Here is a 20,160-nt window from a genome sequence, read left to right as displayed (position 1 = left end):
GTCTTCTGTGGCGTCCTGACCTCGGTCCCCAAAAGGTCCTCACGGGGTCAGCGAGTTATTTCAAATCCAAGAGAGGTCAGGGTCGAAAGTGGCAACAGCGCCTCGTATTTCTGCCGCGCCGACCGCCGTAATTGACTTCGCCCGTCCCTAGATTGCGTTTTTATTACGCTCGTAGCAGCGGGTTCACGTGTAAATTTCATCAGCCTGACAGCTGATCTGCATGGATTGCGTGTGTATGTGGTGCGTCGTGTGTGTTGACTTATTCACACTAACACTGTGTGCTCACCCCACTTTATTTAGCTCTTGTTTGAGTTCCATAAAGTGCGATGCGGGAAAAGATATTAAGGATCCGCGAATAACCCCAGGTTTCCATGGCGATTAGCCTGAGCTCTGATCTGGCCTAACCTGACTCCTCTCAATCCCAGCAACAGTGCCACTGTACGGAAACACCAAAAGCACTCAGATAGCATGAAGAGCGTTTTGTTTCATTACTATTATGTGTGCGTGACCCTATTGTGGAGACTGATCTAATTGGACCCGGCATGGCTTCCTCGGCCGAGCCGAGATGCCAGGGGCGAGTGAGTGAAGACAGAGACTTCAAGGAGATGTTCGCCAATCAATAGCTGGCCTCAGCTCCATCCATCCGTGCAACTGCACTGTCAGTTGTTAGGCTGCTCAACTCGCAGCACGGCTGATCATGTTGTTCTTATGGTTGTTGTTGTTATGGTTGTTATCACAGTTGTTGTGGTTATTAGGAATAGTGATGTTCGAATGATTGTTTTTAATGCTTGTTAAAGTGGTTATCATTGTTGTTGTTGATTATGTTGTACCCCGGCTTCCTCCCACATTCTGAAATCATACACGTTAGGTTAATTGAAGATGAAATAGTCTGTATGTGCCTGCGACCCGTTCAGGGTTCAATGAAATATAAAGGACAAAACAGTGCAGAGCCACATTTTCAGCCCTCTAGCCACAAAGCATCATGGAATGCTTGAACGTTTTTTTTTTTTTTTTTTTTTAAAGTTGCTATATATAAATATATTGGCCTTTTTACGCGTTAAGTAATGCAAATATTTGCTTGATCATCTTACTGTGTTTATGTTGCAGGTGTTTGTGCTTCCTCTTGTGGGGAAAAGGCTAAAGTGCACCTCATTCTCATTCCCACTAGTCATTCACGAATTTGGCTTTTTGCAGATTTTTTCTTTTATTATTATTATTTTTTTAACCAGGATATAAAATACATGGGGGTCACAGTATGTATTGTATTTAAAAATTGTTTTCACCCTTTGGCTCCGTTAAAACACCCAGTGTTGGCACAGTCAGGCTTTCCCAAACTTTCCACATGGGTCACATGACCCACAGCGAGTGTAGTCTGCATGTGCAAACACAATCATTGTGCACTTTGGAGTTTGTGTTTGTTTGTGATGGCGAACTTCTTTCTCGCTTGTGCGCTGTTGTCGTCCTTTCAACTGAGTCTTGCAGGTATGACGGAAATATGTGAAACGTTTCTCCTCCTCAGATGTCATATGTTACTTATTTTATGAATTTGGTTTTTGAAAGATAACTCCCATTGACACGTTTGGCTGCAGGCCCAGTGTTCGTGTCCGGCAAAGCGGCTCATGGCGTCCTGAGGAGAAACAAGCGTGAAAACAGGGGCGTGTTTGAGGAGCTGCTGGAGGGCAACCTGGAAAGAGAATGTGTGGAGGAAATATGTGACTTTGAGGAGGCCAGGGAGATCTTTGAGAATACAGAAAAAACAGTGCGTCTTTCCCCTATATTGACTTGATTTTTTTTCTCCACCAATTTCTCCATTGATCCACAGCTTGTTTTTTTTTTCCGTGGTCATTGAAAGCAGCATCACTGTTGTTTCAGGTGGAGTTCTGGAATGCGTACATGGGTAAGGATGACAAAACCCATATATTATGTACTTCATTTTGTCAGAGCGCATCACTCAACTATTTCATAGGCATAGTTTGCAGAAACTGTGTATGTTAAAAATAATACAAAGACTGAAAGCAGCAAGAAACAGGGCCCTGGACCGCCTTTTTCATGGTGAATCCTTAAAGTGATCATCAAACTTTGACGTCATTATCAATGGTGTAGGCACAAAGGTTTTGCAATGCAGCGTCACCCATCTGTCTAAGAATACATTCTTCTGGTCGGGGATCATTTGGAGATTCCCTTGTAGGAGTTTGTTAAAGTACAAGCCGCGGAACTCCACCAAAATGGCCGCTTCAACCAAACTGAACTTCCTGTTCAGTTTTGTTTATGGGTTCTTGAGACTTTTTGTGTGTGTCTTGTTACAATAAACATGTCCACCGAATTCCGCATCAATCGGTGAAACTGGTGTGTGAAGGTTTCACAGAGCATCCTCGAAAGAATCATCATACTTTGACACCATGCTCCAGAATCAGAAAATCATCTTTATTAGTTGTTAAAACATACAGGGAATTTCTCTCCGGTAGTTGGAGCCACTCTAGTACTAAAGCAGACAATCTACGAAAACGAAAATATATCGGACATGAACATAAAAGTAGAGTCATGAAACGATATAAATTGTCTAGTAGTGCAGTAATACTGATACAACAGTTTTGCAAGTGATTGCAGTAGTAATGGCAGTAAAGAGATGTGGAAAAATTACAAGTTGTCACTATGAAATTATGAGTCAACTGTTAAAGAGGTTAATAGCATGGAGAAAGAAGCTGTTGGAGTGTCTGCTGGTTTTAATGTGCACATTGTTTGGTAGCGCCTACAAGAGTGAAGGAGCTGTCCGGGGTATGGTGACTCCGAGATAATTTTACCTGCGCTGGTCTTCTTGCTGCGTGCAAGTCCTCAAGAGTGGGCGATGATCCTCTCAGCGGTCCTGATTGTCCGTTGCAGCCAGATTTTGTCCTTCTTTATAGTAGGACCAAACCAGACTGTGATGGATGATTAACGCTCTTTGAGGATGAAGTTAATGTTGGTCTCCCACTTCAGGTCCCGAGAGATTATTTTCCCAGGAACTTGAAGGTCTCGAAGAGTGACACTAGAGCACCAGTCGCTCCACTTCCTGTTGATACGCAGACCGGTTGCCATTGTTAATAAGGCCGATGACTGTGGTTTCATCTGCAAACTTCAGGAGTTTGACAGCTGGGAGCGTTGAAGTATTGACGTTCATGTAGAGAGTGAACAGCAGCGGCGAGAGGACGCATCCTTGGGGCGCCCCAGTGGTGAGGGTGCGTGTGGATGAGGTGGTTTCCCCGAGCCTCACCTGCCTGTCTCCTGCCTGTCAGGAAGCTATAAATCCACTGGCAGATGGCTGAGCTGGAGGAACTTGGTGGAGTTCAAGTCCACGAACAGGATTATCGCATAGGTTTCTGCGGCGTCAAGATGTTCCAGGTTGGAGTGCTTAGTGACTGCATCATCCATTGACCTTTTCTCTACAGTGACAAACTGCAGGGGGTCCAACAATGGGCTTGTGACACTCTTCAGGTGGTTCAACACGAGGCGTTCAAAGGACTTCATGACCCCAGGTGTCAAAACGACAGGCCTGCAGTCATTCGGGCTTGAAATTGCTGGTTTCTTAGGGACTGGGATTATCATAGTATATTAGTGGAGCATTTGAAGCAGGATGGGACTTCAAAGAGTTCCAAAGACCGATTGAATTTCTGAGTAAATACTTAAGCCAGCTGATCAGCATGGACTTTGAGGCAGGAGGAAGACACACCATCCGGGCCTGGAGCCTTCTCGATCTTTTGTTGCTTTAAGAGCAGTCTCGCGTCATGTTCATGAATGTTTAAGGAAAAAAGGGGAGTCAGTTGCGTAACGATGGTTGGTGGTGATTGGTTGGTATGGCATGAAAAACCTGGTGATATGCGTTGATGTACCTGAAATGTCCTCAGATGGTGACCAGTGTAAGTTGAAACCATGCCTCCACAAGGCCACTTGCAATGACGGCATCGGCTCCTACACGTGTAAGTGTCGAAACGGCTTCAGCGGCGTCAACTGTGAGATCGGTAAGGGACAAATCATCCAGCTGTCTATTTGAATGTACAGAAAACGGCAATAACTAGCACTCGTTTAACCACCAGACCTTGTTGTATTTTACTACCCCTAAAGCTTGTTCATGGCAATTTTTGGCCATGCGCGCACACAGCCATATATTTTCTTTGCTTCTGTTAATACATGATTTTTTAACTAACATCACTTGTTGAGTGACTTTTTCAACCTCTCCATTTTTTCATATTCTGATTCAATCGGATGGAGTGCTGTAGGCCATTTCAGCCCGTTTTGGAAACTAAAACTGTTACATGAAAGAGCTCTATTGTCCAAAAACCGATAATGTAATCTAGTAGAGAATATATATATTTTTTAAACTAACATTTCATCAAGTGTTGAGTCTAGAATGAAACCCATTTTATCTAAATTGTTTGATTCAATCCATCCATCCATCGATTTTCCGAGCCGCTTCTCCTCGCTCGGGTCGCGGGCATGCTGGAGCCTATCCCGGCTATCATCGGGCAGGAGGCGGGGTACACCCTGAACTGGTTGCCAGCCAATCGCAGGACACATATGAACAAACAACCATTCGCAGTCACATTCACACCTACGGGCAATTTAGAGTCTTCAATTAACCTACCGTGCACGTTTTGTGGGATGTGGGAAGAAACCGGAGTGCCTGGAGAAAACCCACGCAGGCACGGGGAGAACATGCAAAGTCCATACAAGCGGGGCCGGGGATTGAACCCCGGACCTCAGAACTGTGAGCCAGACGCTCTAACAAGTCGTCCACTGTGCCGCCGTATTAAAACATTTTAACAATTTCCATGGGTTTCAATTAGCCAAAGTGCCCACAATAGAGCTAAAGGGTACAATTTCATGTTTAGAGTATATTATCGATTTACTTAAAGAGCTGAAGTCGGGGAAGAATCAGACAATAATTCTCAACACAGCTAAAATGATTCAAAATAGGGAAAGCGTGGTGGACACAAATGGCCAGCAGTGAGTTGAGAGAGAGGGTTAGACTGTTTTTTTTTTTTGTACAATGCTAGGATTTTATGCCCATATGTACAGAAAAAAAATAATCTCTTCTCAGATTTACAGAAAAGGTGTGATCTCAATAATGGAGACTGTGGGCATTTTTGTGAATCAATGGGCCATGCCGGAGGCAAATGTTACTGTGCGGAAGGATACAAGCTGATGCAGGATGGGATCAGCTGTGAACCAGAAGGTACATCAGCCACGCTACGAAAAATCACAATAATTCTGCATTTTATAATCATAATAATTTGCCTTACAAGTCGAGTTCGCATGCGGTAGGACTGCTCTGATGAGAACAGCTCGGTCTCTCGTCCCCACCTCCAACACAACTTGGCCGCAAACCCTGACGCGAATTGTTGGTGGAGATTTCGTCACCCCAGCAGAGATCCCCTGGCAGGTATTTACATAATGTGCACATGTGCACAATTGATCAAATTATTCTTGATTTGTCTGAATATTATTATTTATTTACCACAAATAATGTATACTTGTTCATCTTTCCATGCCAATGACATAAAATGTCATTTAAATGCTTTCCACATGATGATAGAAAGTACAATTAACCCAGTAATTCTCAACTGGTGCGTTCAGGAACCAAAAGTGGGTCGCAGAGCCAATACGGGTGGGTCACGGACAGCAAGTAGCAAAAACTATATATTATCTTTATTTTTCTTAACTTTGATAAAAGTGGGTCATGAGTTTTCAAGAATAGGGAAATACGGGTCCCAGGTTGACAACAGTTCAGAAACACTGAATTAATCTGTTGCCATTCATACAACAGAATAATACATTTGTGTACAACTAAACTGGCCCACACATCACGTTGAAAACATTTACAATTACAATTAGTGCTTTGTCTTTTGTCTTCGTTTCTCTCTCCGCTCTAGAAACTTTGTGCTGTTCGACTGATCGATTCTGATTCTCAATAAACATCAATTATGATACTAAGAAGACACAGCGGAAGCTTAAAAACTCCACTGTGACACAGTAAAACTCTTCCGGCATACAAGGGATACAAGATCCTCCATTCTGCTTGACCCAACAGCCGAACGGGACAAAAAAACAAACAAAAAACCAACAACATGCAAAATACATCCACATGCAGTACAACGTTTTCGTCTTGACCACAAGCTCACCTTTCTTTCTGCCCATCCAGGCGGCCTTGGTAGATAGTAAATCTGGTGCGGTGTTCTGCGGGGGCTCCATTCTGGGTGAGCAGTGGGTCATCACCGCCGCCCACTGTCTGGCCGAGTCGCTGGGCCCCTTCTACGTGAGAGTGGGTACGACCCCTTTTTAGCTCCTCACAATGCAAAACATTTACAGTATTCAATATCATTGATATCTAGCTTAAGGTCTCTGTATTGGTATCAACTTTATCCTCACTCGTGGGACAATTTAGTGCAATAGTAAAATGACTAGGGTGCACTAGTAGAACGAGGTCTTGCTAGTACCGTTTTTTAACGAAGTGGAACATTTGTTCTACTCTAGTATGCAGTTAAACCTTACTAGTAAACTATTGTGCTGCGCTAGTAACACTATTTTTCCCAACTAGGAAACATGTATCTACGCACCTGCTTATCAAGGATATGATATCATTGATATCCATATAAGGTCCATGTACTAGTACTCTTTGGCTTGCTAGTAGGAGAACTACATTTTACTGATAAGGCAAAAATGTGCTCTAGTTGCCATCTGTGTGCTGCTGCTGCTGCTACTACAGCGGACACCTGCTATGCGTGGGGGTTACGGACTGGGAAAATTTGTGAAAAATTGATGCTCGCAGGGGTTTCCGAAAAAACCTGGGGGATAGACAACTACAAATACTGTTTGTGGGGGTCCTCTGTGCTAATAAAATACATGCTCAAACTGCCATTTGATCATTTATTCAATACGGTAGCGTCGCGGAAATTGATGCAAACATGCCAGCATAGGCGACCTGGTGGAATTTTGCTGACAGTTGCAGCTAATCACATCTTTTATCATTAATGTTAGTAGCTGTGTGTTTCCCTCTTAGTTAATAGTACTCGCATGTTGTACGTTTCACGGTACCTTAAGTCGTTGTTCTGTTTAGGGACTCCTCTGTTCGTTGCACTGTCGTTAAGATAGTTTCGAGTACTCTATTGACTGCTGCCTGCTCAATGAACGATCCTTTTAGGGTCCATGTACCGTCATGCTAGGAAGGATTAACTGTTTACTATTAGGATAAAAGAGGCACTACTACACTGAATTGTCAAGCGCATACTAGTAGCCTACATGGACCTTCAGAAAATGGACTAAGGCCCATATCCTCACGTGTACATAAGTCAGAAAAGGACCGAAGAATGTCTGTTGCTGTAATGTATTTTCGCACGAATGGGAGAATATGGCCAAACGTCTTTTCGTAACTCTGTTTGATGTGACTGCGTCCCGTCTTCCCACAGGCGAATACAACATTAAAGTCAAAGAGGACACAGAGCAGGATATCCAAGTCTCCCAGCAGCACATGTTCCCGCTGTACAATGCCAGCGTGAGCTTGCACGATCACGACATCGCCCTGCTCCACCTCCAAACACCCATCAACTTCTCCACAGACGTGCGGCCCATCTGCATCGGGCCCCAGGCCTTCACCGAAGCCTTGGTGAAGAGCGCCTCACCCGCCACGGTCAGCGGCTGGGGCAGAACGCGCTACCTCGGACTCCCGTCCAACACGTTAAAAAAGGTGGAGGTTCCCTTCACGAGCCGGACCGAGTGCAAGTTCACCAGCAGCGCCAGGATCACGCCCGCCATGTTCTGCGCCGGATACTACGACGAGTCCAAAGACGCGTGCCAGGGCGACAGCGGGGGTCCTCACTCCAACAGGCGCCACAACACGTGGTTCCTGACGGGCATCGTGAGCTGGGGGGAAGAGTGTGCAAAGGATGGCAAATACGGGGTGTACACCCGCGTGTCTACTTACTCCAAATGGATCCATAACATGATCCATGGGTCGGACCACCACGAGGTCACGCCAAGGCCTGAAGATGACATGGGTCTTCTGCCATGGCAATAAACTTGATAGTTGTTAGTTGAAGAATTTGCATCAGAACCAACTTTGAAAAGGACAGTTTGGGATTACAACTAAATTCAAGTTTGCCATAATTGCTTCCAATTGGTATACAGTAGGTAATACTTGTAGGCTGGAAGTGTCAAATATAATCTTTTCCTTGGATTGGATTTATAGAAATTACAATACAGGCCAGATTTGTGGATATAACTTGATTTATATCTTCAATGAAATAAAAATGTTACCTTGAGGATTTATTCCAAATAATTTCTGGAAATTCTCATATACGAGGTGTCTCAAAAGTCACTTCACACTCTTTTTGCTCTTTTTCTTCGACTGTGGGGGCCGGGGCCACCCCTTGCCACCACGTAGGTCCGCCCCTGCCCATATGAGCTTATTGGTGGATGTTTTTACCAGAAATTTGTCAGACAATCGGAAAAGGGCAGACAAAACGAAAGGGTTGAGGAGATATGTTAAGAAGCAATCAAGTTATACCGTTTTACTGTCATTTGAAAGAGTTTTTTTTTTTTTTTTTTTTTTAAATAGATTTTCTAGTGGCGATATCACACAAAAAACGTTCCCCCTCTCTCTCTCTCTCTCTCCCCCCCCCAAAAACAAAATAAAAAAAAACTCAATTTCTCCGAAACCCATCACAGAGTTTCGTAAATTCTTGGTCAAGTGGCCATTCCAACAGACTCAGCATTTTGACATACAATATTTGAACTTTTGCCAAATCGTGTCACACTGCTACTGGAACCTGATCGGTATCAAGAAAAGCTCACTACAGCGGATGCTTCGGAGGGTGATAAATGTTTACCCGTTCGTATTTCAGGTTGTTCAAAAGCTTCAAGTGGAAGATTATCATATAGTGAGTAGCTCAATGTATAAACCGCTTAACCGCATCAACTTGCTGCCATCTGCTGGTAAAAAGGAAAAAAAAATAAAAACAGTTTTCCATGCAGAGGTACATTCAACAGTGTTGTTTTCTGGGCAAAAAAAGCCACAAAGAGAACATCTGCACCACTTTATTGTTGTCATAGGCTTTAATCCAAACCCTGCAAATGGGACAAATTGATTCAATTGGGGTTTATGGACTGTTTTCTTAAACATTGTAATTATGAAAAGTGTAGCCTTATTAACACAGCAGTTATTGCAATAAATATTCATCTATTCAATAATCAGATTGCAAATTCGTGGCTAAAAATGTGAAAACAAACCTAACAATACAAATCTATCTATTGTTTAGTTGGATTAAAGAAACATTCATAGCCAGGTTTAGGCTTCTTGGCTCAACTGGATGAATAAAAGCTTCAAGCTTTTATTTGAGAAGGTTTTCCGTGTTTGGAAAATCTGTGCAAAATCTGCAGCAACAAAATATCAGCTCATTTTGTTGCGTATAAGCATTCAAACAATCGTGGCTCTTATGAATAAACGGAGACAGGATTTCACTTGGGGAGGGGAGACGGCATGCAAAGTGAAGGAAAAATACATATTTGAACAACGGAAACATGTCATGTGACCAGGCTCTTACTGCTTCCAAGATACATTTACATATCAAACGTCGCGGCCATTCCAAAACTGCTCCTCGGTGGGAGCGCTCAATCGGTTTTGGTAAATTTATTTAGATATGCCATCAATATTTCATGAAGTGTTGAACACGCATTGATATATCATGATCCCCTCTCATTAAAGTCAGCCTACTTGGGAAGCGTGGAGGGCGGGGCTAACAACAGGAAGTAAGGAGCACCGCTCCCTTACCATTGGTCGGTTGTATTCATCTTCATCATGTGGACAGCGAAGCGAACCCCTGGTATATCGGTTCATCTTTCATGCCACCACTATATTGCGGGTTTTTAAGCAAACGTTCCGAATTTAGAGTTGCGTGATTTCAGTGTAGTACCACATTGTGCCACAAGATGCCGGGCGCTACTGAACATAAGATGCAGCGTGATTATTTCTCTGCAGTAACAGCCCGTGTGGAAAAATGATCACCACAAAATCCTGCGATATAGCGACTGATCGGCGATATAAATACGATTTTAAAAATCTGCAATGTAGCAAAGCTGCAAATAGGGAATGGCAATATCGTGAGGGACAACTATATTTATAATTTCATTATGTAACTGTAGCTAACAAAAAGTGTGAAGAGTCTCTGTCACTGAAATACACGCTCTTAGTGCAATTAGGGAATGGTGTGATCATTGCCAATAGCCGCTCAATATCCAGACCCTTTCCTTTATTTCTCGCCCTTTTCCTCTTTTTGTATTGCTATAATATAGACACGTTGGCCAGGGCAATCGGTTTCTTCCTCGACAATCATGCCATGTTCGTGGTTTTAATAAAAAAAAAAAAAAAAAGAATACAGTAGTATATGTGGTGCTTCAAAACATTGTTTCCCGATAAGAACACCAGAAGTGTTTTCACTGCAGGGAGTTGGTGGTGTGCAAGGGTCAATCGCGCTGTGCGGCAGTGAGCGGCTATGTTTTTCACGATTATCCAGTTCTGTCGCGTTCGGTTGTGTCATTCGGTGTGCAGCGGGCCTTATGCGGCGGGAGTCTATTATATAATATAAACAATTATAAGGTCTCTCTGTTACGTCTTTTTCACTTATCACTGGTGCGTCTGAAACGTGTCGCTCACAATAAATGGGGGTTCACTATATTACATGAACCCTGCTGAAGTCTGGTGTTGTGCATCCCATTCATATACCTCATACATGCTAACACAGGAATAAACAGCCAGGCAGACGGCACACAAAGGCCACACTCCTTCTTTGTTACAGAGATTGTCGTTGTGATTCTTACTTATTAAAACCTTAAAACAAAAGGAAAAACCCCAGTGAAAACCCTATTTTGGCACTTTCACACAGAAGAGCACATGAGGCAGAACACAGAAGGACTGATACAAAGGGCAAGACATTCCCTTAGAAAGTGAGTGTGATGTCAAGCAGATGTCTAAAAAAAATACAAAGTATTGTAGCAGCCCTCAGATACCATGAAAGTACAGAATGCCTCCTGGTGTCTCCGAGGAGTACTGGAATTAGATCAGCGCAATCTGATTAGTATGTGCTATGACCTTCAGATCCATGATTTTCTTCAAGCCATTTTGTCTATGATGATTGCTTGCAGTCAAACATGAATATGCTGTGGAAAATCCATTGCAGTCCTGGACTTGAGCATCCATTCAGTAAAGCCTAACACACACGTCCAATTGAGAGTCATATCCGCACTTTGGAATCGTAGGAAAGCACGCACCTCTCCCACAGTCTTCGTCCTCGGCATACGTTGACAATATGTCAGCGTGATGAGAAAACACCAGTGGAATCCGGATTGTCAATCCGAACATGTAGGGATATGAAATCCAACTCCTTAACATTCACTGCAAGCCATCACAGTAAACATGGATACTTTGACTGATATAGCCGTCAATGGCAGGGAATGAGACAATGTGCCACAAAGCGAGGACTGGACCTGTTTCTTTGGTCTGATCTCCTTCTCTCTAAGGAGAACTAAGCTTTCTCGCCCTGGCGTTGCCCATTTCTGCAAGGAAAACATAGCGGAATGAGATCAAAGTCATTGTCACAGATGCTCAAATCCAGTTGTAGGAAGTTACAAAGTATAAATACTTTCCAGTACTTAACTCATTCATTGACAGGCGTTTCAAAGCAGAGTTCCCCATATTGTCGGCTGTTTTAGAGCACTTTGACTGTTCTTTAAAGACCCACAGAATATTGTATTCTGTGACAATATAAGAACCGAACCTACTAAAAGAATGAGTGAACGCTAAAGTTTATTTCTAATTTAATTTCTGATTTGATTGATAATCAGTAGTCGCACATAGGTGGGTTTCAGCCAAAAGCAGAGAAAATGAGCTTACTGTGAAAAAACGATAAGCAGAACAGTGACTGACGCTACTAATATTTGCTTTTGTGACACCTCAAACTATAAGACAACAAAAACAAGACTGAGAAAGAGAAAAATAATGAGTTTACAGATATAGAAATAAGAAATGTTTCGTGAGCGATGTTGACTCATCGTAGTTGAACGTCAGTGGCTTTTTTACATGGCGTTCATCATCATCATTCAGTACATAAAAATGCGTTACCATTTCTCATATATTTTTACCATACATTCAAGTGTGAGGTGCCTAAACTTGTCCGACTTCCAACGTGCTGGCATTTCTCTCCCTCTTAATCGATGTGAGAAACATTCACTTTATACTTTTTTTTCTCCTGTGTGGCAACACATTGTTGTATTCCAGTTGACAAATATCAACATCCACAGCAGTGAATGAGTTAATTAGGATTTCAGAGTCTGTACCTCTACTCAAATACGGTGTGAGAATAATTTTGCCACCTCTGCTGAAATCCAAAATCCTTTTACCCCTGAGTCTGGAGGAGGCTGTTCGACTGCTCCCCCTTATGGTCACTTGCAGGCTAGCAGACGCAATGAAGCCATCTTGGTGTCGACTCAGATTCTTCACCAGCCTGACCGGGCGGGTAACATGTGGGAGAAGGAAAAAGTTGACAAATACATATGAGTGGACATCAGGGACATAATTTAAGATTACCTCTCACACACTACTGAAATATTTTTTTTGCTAACATACAGTACACAAAGGCTCTCGCATTCAACACTAAATCGCTCTCATACAGTACAGAATTTTTTTCACTCACATGCTCTGCTGAAATACTCTCACACACAACTGAAACACTCACGACTGAAACACTAATTCACACTACTGAAACGCTTTCATACATGCTACTGAAATGCTCTCAGACACACGACTGAAACACTCTCATACATACGACTGAAATGCTCTCATACACAATACTGAAGTGCTCTCAAGCACACTACCGAAAATGCTCTAATAAGGACTACTACAAAGCTTTCACACACACACTACTGAAATGCTCTCACACTTTATTGTATTTTTTTTTTGCTCATATGCACTACTGAAACGCTCTCTCACACAACTAAAATGCTCACACGCAAAGTACTGATTTTTTTCTTTTCACTTACAATGCGTTTCAGAAATGTATGTGAGAGGTAATCCTGAATTTTGTCCCTGGAGGCCCTTCCTAGTATTGCTACATGTGTCAATCCATACATTGTGTGTTCACATGTGGCCTCGTTAGTGGTGACAGGGTGGCAGACTCACCAGCGGCCTTTGTTGTCTTCCCACATCAACTGGATGACATCGCCGCATTTGATGAGGACACTGTCCAGTCCGTTTTGAAGGCAGTCGGCCAAGGCTCGATATCTGCCTCGAGACTGACACAGACATACGGGCAAACAGATTCCATTAGTGAGGATGAGCTAGTTCAGTGATTCCCAACCACTGTAATGTGCAGTGAGAGATCATCAGGTGTGCGTGGGATTTTACTTAATTGGTCCAAAATGTATTACTGTATTTGTTTACTACAAATAATGTATATTTGTTCATCTATCTATACCAGCAACACACAGGCAGAACAATTACTATATATGCTATTTCACTACATGGCAGAAGGTACGGATGACCTGGGTGATTGAGAATGTATAAAGACATCATTTGTAACATTCTCTTCTAACCAAAAATATAAAAGTCAATGAAAGCAACTGGACTCTTCTTGTTTGTTGAAGACATTTCACCTTTAATCCAAAAGCCTTCTTCAGTTCTAAATTTTAAGTGTGAAGTCCCGCTATTTACTTCACCCACCAGAGACAAACACCACCAGTTGTAGTAAGGGGTGACATTCTAAAGGAACTATGAATGTCTCAACTTTTAACAATGGAAGTGGAAAAAAACAAAAACAAAATGGTTATATCAAAATAAACCAAAGTGTAGGGCTTTTAATAGGGCTCACCAGTTTCACCAGTTGTGTGTCAGACTGGTGGAACTTGTCTTGACTGCCACTTTTCTCATCCAGACCCTTGCAGATGTTCACCGACTGATGATGAGCTCCCGGCCAACCTGGACAAACTTTCTGTTTAGTGCTGAACAGTGGTGGGAAGTAACAAAATATATTGTAAATACTTGATTACTTTAGTTAAGTAGATTCTTTTTCAGGGATCTGTGCTTGAGCACTTATTTTTCAGACACTTTTTTTCCCCCACTTCCAGTATTGAATAAATCAGAATATTTCATCAAAAGAGAAATAACGAGCGTACTGGAGCTAAGTAACCGTTGCAGTATTATTGTGATAAAAGCAATCTTGATTATGTTGCATTTGACGCACAGATTGTGAGTTGTACGCACTCCTGCGGTTGAGCTGGTATTTGGGGGCACGTTGCTGGGCGTCCGGACTGCTCTTTCCCGACTCGGTGTCCTCTGAGCTCACTGACTCTCTCTGCTGCTTACTGGTAAGAATGACACACAAAACAAATTGAGTCATTTGTTCGGAAAGCTGGTGCGCGGTTTAATGTCATGGAACAACATATGCGCTGCTGCCTGTACATGTAAAGTATGAGCATTCAGACAGCCAGACGGCATGATGGGACATTGGAGCAGATGTGTGCAAGCTTCTCTATAGATAGAGGATTAACTGCGTTTGTGTGTTTAGCTAGCATGAGGAAAGCTTCAGACGATATCCGAATTTGGGGTGGGGGGGGGGGGGGGGGGGGATAAGTAAATTCAATTATATTTTATTTAGAAAGCAGATAACAGCCACCTTAAAAAGTGGTCATCATGACAAAAGAAGGAGAATGCATGGAGTGACACCCAAGCCTTGTTCAGGTGGAAACTGAAAGCATGTCAGCTCAAATGTGCAACATTCAGGGGAGACAAAATCAGGTACACTTGCTCAATGATACTTTGTTTTTGTTTTTGATTTATTCATTTGTTCGTTTTCTATAGCGTTTGTCCCCATTAGTTGCCTGTGAGCTGCAGCCCATCCGAGCTGAATTTGGTTGAGAGGCAGGCTACACACTGGATGTGTCACCAGCCAATCACAAGGCACATACAGACAAACAATCCTTTGCACTCATATACACACTTACGGACAATTTACAGTCTTCACTTACCCTAACATGCATGTTTTTGGAATGTGGGAGGAAATAATGCACCATGCCACCTTGTGTACATTAGCAGCATGCGTTATTTTATTTAACCCCCCGCTTCCCAAAAAATACTTCCCAGTCTAATGCAATGCACTGCAGGGTAATAAAAGATTTCAGTGGATTTGTCATTATTTGTCATCTGTTTTAGACAGTGACACAACAACTCAATTGAACTGTAGTCATCTGGAGACACTGCTAGATTTAACAGTGCCATCTGCATAGATATGATAGTCAAACTTTAAGGGTCTGAAGAATTTGACCAAAGGGTAGAATATACAGGCTGAACAGGAAGGGTCCAAGAACTGACCCTTGAGGGACCCCACAGGTCATTGCCATTCGATGAGATTGAACACTTCCAACGGTTACGAAATAACTCCTTTACTCCAGGTAAGACCTGAACAACTTAAGGACTATTCCATTTAGTCCTACCGACATTTACAACCTGTTCAGCAGTATATTTTGATCTACTGTAACAAAAGCTGCACTGAAATCGAACAAGACCAGAATTGACACCTTTCCCGAGTCAGTATTCAACCTTATATCATTCAGCACTTTGATAAGAGCTGATTCTGAACGGTGATGACTTCTGAAACCTGATTGAAATTTGTCAAAAAGTCAATTTAAGTTTAATTAAAAATAACTTTATTGCCAATCTTGGCTATGAAGCGGAGATTTGAGATGGGTCTATAGTTTGCTAACATGGAAGCATCGAGCGTTTTTTATTTTTATTTTTATTTTTTTTTAAGAAGTGGCTTAATGGCAGCTACTTTAAGAGCTTTAGGAAACTCGCCTGACTGAAGTGAACAATGAATTTTTTCCTGCAAATCAGCGAGCACACACTTCGCAATAGCTTTAAAAAGTCAGCTGGCATTTGAGTCAAGACAGTTCGTTGATGGTTTCAGCTGCTAAATCGTTTTCTCTACAGTGTTTTGGCCAACTGTATCAAATTCTGACATGGTAATAGAGTTGTTCCTGGGTGGCTTCAGATATAGCATCATTTTGTCATTTTGCTGATATTTAACCTGATGGATTGTATTTTCACACTAAAATAAACAAAATTCATTGCATTTATCTGCTGACAGACTTTGTCTGTAGAGGTCATAGTCAATTTGGAGTTTAGTTTCTCTCCACTTACGTTCTGCTTTCCTACACTTTGATTTAGAGGTCTTTACCATCATTGTGCTCCTCCACGGTGTTCTAGATCGCCTCAAGATTGTCTTACTTTTAATAGGAGCGACAGCATTCATGACATTTGAGGTTTTCCAGGTGAATCTATTCAAAAGTTCATCAACAGTCTCAGCATTCACAATTTGTAACACAGCTGTGGTCTCCATAAACTTAGAAAACTGGCGGTGTTTCTGTGTGTCAATGAAATATGGCTTTCGCTTCGCTTGGTAGAGTTTTAACTTGCTTTTGTAGGATGTTGCAACGAACTGTGTCAACTCACAATGGTTTTCTGAAGTGTTGCCCACGAAGCGATATCCTTTACACAATGATGCCGGTTTTTAATGCATTGTCGCCTGACAATAACATAATATTCATCAATTACAAAATTAAATATCCTGTCTTCGTAGTGTATTCAACTGAATAAAGGTTGAGAAGGATTTAATATAGTGTATAATGGGTGGCATTTTTTTTCCATGTCTTGGAGTAGTACCATGACTGCCCATTCCCTCCTGTCACTCGATATTCACTTGGTAGGTTGTGTCTAGCAAGGGCAGTTAGGAAGTTGAGCCATTTAAACCCGAATGAGGACAAGTGCTATAGAAAATGGATGGATAGATGGATTATGTTTTTTGTACCTAATGTTGTTTTCACCCAGAATGGCTCGATGCACTTCCAAAATATTGGAAAAGAGCCCAAAACTCATGTTTGTTTCAGCATGCAAAAACAGATTTTGTGTAATATGCAAATAAGATTGCAAAGTCATGGCCGCTATGGAAACACATGGGCTAAGTTTACCACTGAGCTTTTACGGCAGGTCAGTGGCACTGGGGGCGAAGACGGGGCCGTTGCCGGGGGCTTCGGTGACGGGGGCTTTGGGAGCGCAGGCACATAAACACGTCAGATGTTGCAGAGATCAAGTGCAGCCCCGGCAGACAGCCCCTCGGAGCCCCTCTGGATGGCCGCATGCCCCTGCAGTGAGGGGTGGGTGTATAGGGGGGGGGGGGGTGTCAACCAGACACAGTTGGACATAATGGCTGCTGCGCCCACACAAAGCCGTGGACTCTGTCTATGTGATGTCGCTTTGACCCAATCTGCATTGATCGTATCTATGTATGTGAAACTACGCAATTTGTAACACCACCTGGCCATGTGTGTCTGTATGTACAGTATTTGAAAAACAATAGACCTTTTCAACATGATGTCACACATACTTTCGGGTGGCAAAAACTCCAATTTCATCTTTAGTAAACAAACCCACTAGTAAACAAACCCTTCAGCTGAAAAGATGTTATGTGGTGGACATAATTCAGACATACCGTAATTTCTCATGCATGATACACTTTTTTCCCCTAGAAAATTCATCAAATGTCGATAGAGCGTATTATACAAAGATAAAAGGATTTTTTTACCACATTGTATAAAAGTATACATGTACCTAGGGGTTGTGAAATAGGTGTACTTTCATTCCAAAATATGTAATTTTTAATGTTACAAATTAATATACAGTATAATAAGGTACATTTTCGATGCTTACCCGAGAATCATGATGTCCTCACGGGCACCCCCCAGGGGTGTCGAACTGGGGGGGGAAAGGGGACAACTGTCCCAGAGCCTATTAGTATTATACTCAAGAGTGTATTATACATGAGAAATCTTGGTAGGGACTGGCTAATTGATTGACTTTTCTGTTCCTCTTATTAATGGCACAGACGTGCTGTTTTGACACTGAAATGGATAGCTTGCTGTAGTCTACTAGCAAGCTAGCCATTGTGTTTTGCCTAATTACTCAAAGACAACCCAACCAAACATTGTATACATAAAAAGGTATCATGTTAGGATATTTCTTTCTTATAAATAAAAGTTAAGAAAGTTGAGACATTTTGAACGTGCTGTCTTTTTTCTTAAGGCATTGCCGAGGTATCGGATCAGGACTCTGTATCGGCAGATACTCAAAATCAAGTGACTCAGACCTGGACTCGGACTCAAAAAAAAAAAATGTGATTGGGACATTTCAACGGGTAGATTGATTCAAAAATAGACGTGCTGGATATTCAGATTCATTAACAAGATCATTAATAAACTGTAATTAATTGAATTCATTCTGTTGATTTAATTTCTGTCGCTTGGATTAGTTCACAGACAAGCTCTTTTGACTGTGAAATGGATAGTATGTTGTAGAGTTGACCTTAGCTAGCAGGTTAGCCATTATGTTTTGTCAAAATTACTGTAAGACAACCTAATAAACATTTTATACATAACTGTGAGAAAATGTCTTCCACTAATGCGATTATGGAAGTTTGGTTCCCAGGCGGTCTTGCGATCTTATTTACATAACTATTTATCACATCTACCGGAAGTACTCCAGCGCTTAGTGTTCACAAACATTAAGAAAAAGTATATATGGGGATGCGACCCCAAACAAGTTTGTGTCATCGTTTTCAGTTCAAGTCAGTGGAAGTCAATCATTTTTGCTACCCTGAAGTAGCCTGGCGCCGATTATTTACAAACATTGTGAAAAGGTCAATTTTGAGAAAAAGAGGGGCACTGACCTCTCACAAGGTGGTGGAGAAAGATGCATGTGCTCTACCAGTTGTCCGTTTTGATGAGCCTCGTCTGGAAGGAGAACAGACAGTTATGCACCTGGTGACTATTTGGAGTAAGTCACATATGCGTAAGTCATAAATAAGTCTCAGGGCTCAATTGTTGAGACTGAGTAAAAAAAACTTGCATATCTTGATTCGTCATTTATTTGTCGAGTCAAGTCATTGCTTGAGTTCAGTAAGTCATACGTAAGCCAAGTCACACAATCTTGCTCAGTCAAAACATGTATTCTCACGTTAGCCACTTTTTATGCAGTGGTGCCTTGAGATACAAGTGACCCGAATTAATTATTATTATTATTTTTTTTTTAATATACAAGCTCCATCCTTCATCCGACTTTTTGCTTTGACTTGTGTGAGATAAAAAGACAATTGCGCATTGTGTATATAAAACAACCACATAGCTTTGGTTTAGTCCATTTAGCTTAACACGAAGAAAAAAAATGCAAAATGATAGCATTGGTGTTGTGGCATTATAACCCTTAAAACAACGAATATCAAACGGGAGCAATACGTACAGGAGACAGGTAACCTAACAATACTATTACATGCATATGGTATATTTTTTGATCTCCAACTAATATTACAGCTTGGGCTGGCATCCACCCTGTAAATCCTGATTCGTTATTTGCGTTGAGAGTAACGAATGAGTCCTTGTACTATTCTGAAATTCAGGCATGTCATAATCCAACAAATGAAAAATCTAATTGGATTATTTGAAATCTATCTATTCAACCGGAAAGCGAGTATGCTGACACGTATTGGCTGCCACTTCTCCCTCTGGAAAAGTTTTTCTTTTTAGTTTAAAATGGCTTACTTGAACCAGGATCCCTCACTGTACCGCTAACCCGTGGCTAAAAGTAGAACCCGGATTGGTTTTACGCCTCTCAATCCCGTAAAGTCTTGCTGACTGGAACCAGCTGCCTCGTTTCCAGCTAGCTAGCTAGCAAAGTGGCCGGTTAGGCGGCTAGCTTTCGTCATCTTGCCACGCTGTTCTCCTATTAATTCTGCTGCAGCTGCCCCCATCCAGCGATGGCTGCTTTCCAGCTTTGGTTGCAATGAATATCCGTGCAGCTCCTCGGGCTCGGCTATCGAACGCATACTTCTGCGGCGATCATTCTCTTAGTGGACTTCATCGACGTTGCCACTGCAGCCACTGAGGCCAAATGCACACATGCCCTGAAACTGTGCACAGTAAGTCCAAATGCCGTCGGCCATGAAAACAGGCTAATAATCGTGGAATACTTTGTTTGTTTGTTTTTTTAGGTAAATGCGGCATGGCAGCAGTTGTAGCTCTTGTCAGAATAAAGTA

The 20,160-nt window shown here is 42.1% G+C and overlaps 2 protein-coding genes across 10 annotated transcripts in view; one reads left to right on the top strand and one right to left on the bottom strand.

The window, feature by feature from the left end:
* Nucleotides 1-1,341: 1,341 nt before the first annotated feature.
* Nucleotides 1,342-8,292, top strand: f9a (coagulation factor IXa). 2 transcript variants are annotated; one of them, XM_061787616.1, is made up of 9 exons: nucleotides 1,342-1,482; nucleotides 1,590-1,759; nucleotides 1,873-1,897; nucleotides 3,882-3,995; nucleotides 5,075-5,209; nucleotides 5,280-5,416; nucleotides 6,176-6,295; nucleotides 7,440-7,525; nucleotides 7,590-8,292. In XM_061787616.1, exons 1-9 carry the CDS (start codon nucleotides 1,377-1,379, stop codon nucleotides 7,969-7,971), a joined length of 1,275 nt encoding a protein of 424 aa, XP_061643600.1. In that variant the 5' UTR covers nucleotides 1,342-1,376; the 3' UTR covers nucleotides 7,972-8,292. The 2 variants fall into 2 exon arrangements, with proteins under 2 accessions (XP_061643600.1, XP_061643599.1); XM_061787615.1 differs by having other exon boundaries at nucleotides 6,176-6,299; nucleotides 7,440-8,292.
* Nucleotides 8,293-9,051: 759 nt separating this feature from the next.
* The window catches only part of mcf2a (MCF.2 cell line derived transforming sequence a), a 40,114-nt gene continuing 29,005 nt past the window's right edge, over nucleotides 9,052-20,160 (bottom strand). For 2 of the 8 annotated variants that reach the window (XM_061787610.1, XM_061787614.1), the window contains 7 exons: nucleotides 18,798-18,861; nucleotides 17,783-17,848; nucleotides 14,282-14,382; nucleotides 13,890-13,996; nucleotides 13,202-13,314; nucleotides 12,424-12,527; nucleotides 9,052-11,580 (listed from right to left, as the gene is read on the bottom strand). In XM_061787610.1, the coding sequence (XP_061643594.1) occupies nucleotides 11,540-11,580; nucleotides 12,424-12,527; nucleotides 13,202-13,314; nucleotides 13,890-13,996; nucleotides 14,282-14,382; nucleotides 17,783-17,848; nucleotides 18,798-18,861 (596 nt within the window). In that variant the 3' untranslated portion in view covers nucleotides 9,052-11,539. Of the gene's footprint in view, nucleotides 11,581-12,423; nucleotides 12,528-13,201; nucleotides 13,315-13,889; nucleotides 13,997-14,261; nucleotides 14,383-17,043; nucleotides 17,218-17,782; nucleotides 17,849-18,797; nucleotides 18,862-20,160 lie in introns of those variants that run through there. The other 6 variants (XM_061787611.1, XM_061787613.1, XR_009790458.1 and 3 more) reach the window with 6 other exon arrangements.

The sequence above is a fragment of the Phyllopteryx taeniolatus genome, chromosome 10, assembly GCF_024500385.1.
Source record: "Phyllopteryx taeniolatus isolate TA_2022b chromosome 10, UOR_Ptae_1.2, whole genome shotgun sequence".
Taxonomy (NCBI): domain Eukaryota; kingdom Metazoa; phylum Chordata; class Actinopteri; order Syngnathiformes; family Syngnathidae; genus Phyllopteryx; species Phyllopteryx taeniolatus.
This window is presented reverse-complemented; position numbering and strand designations above follow the sequence as displayed.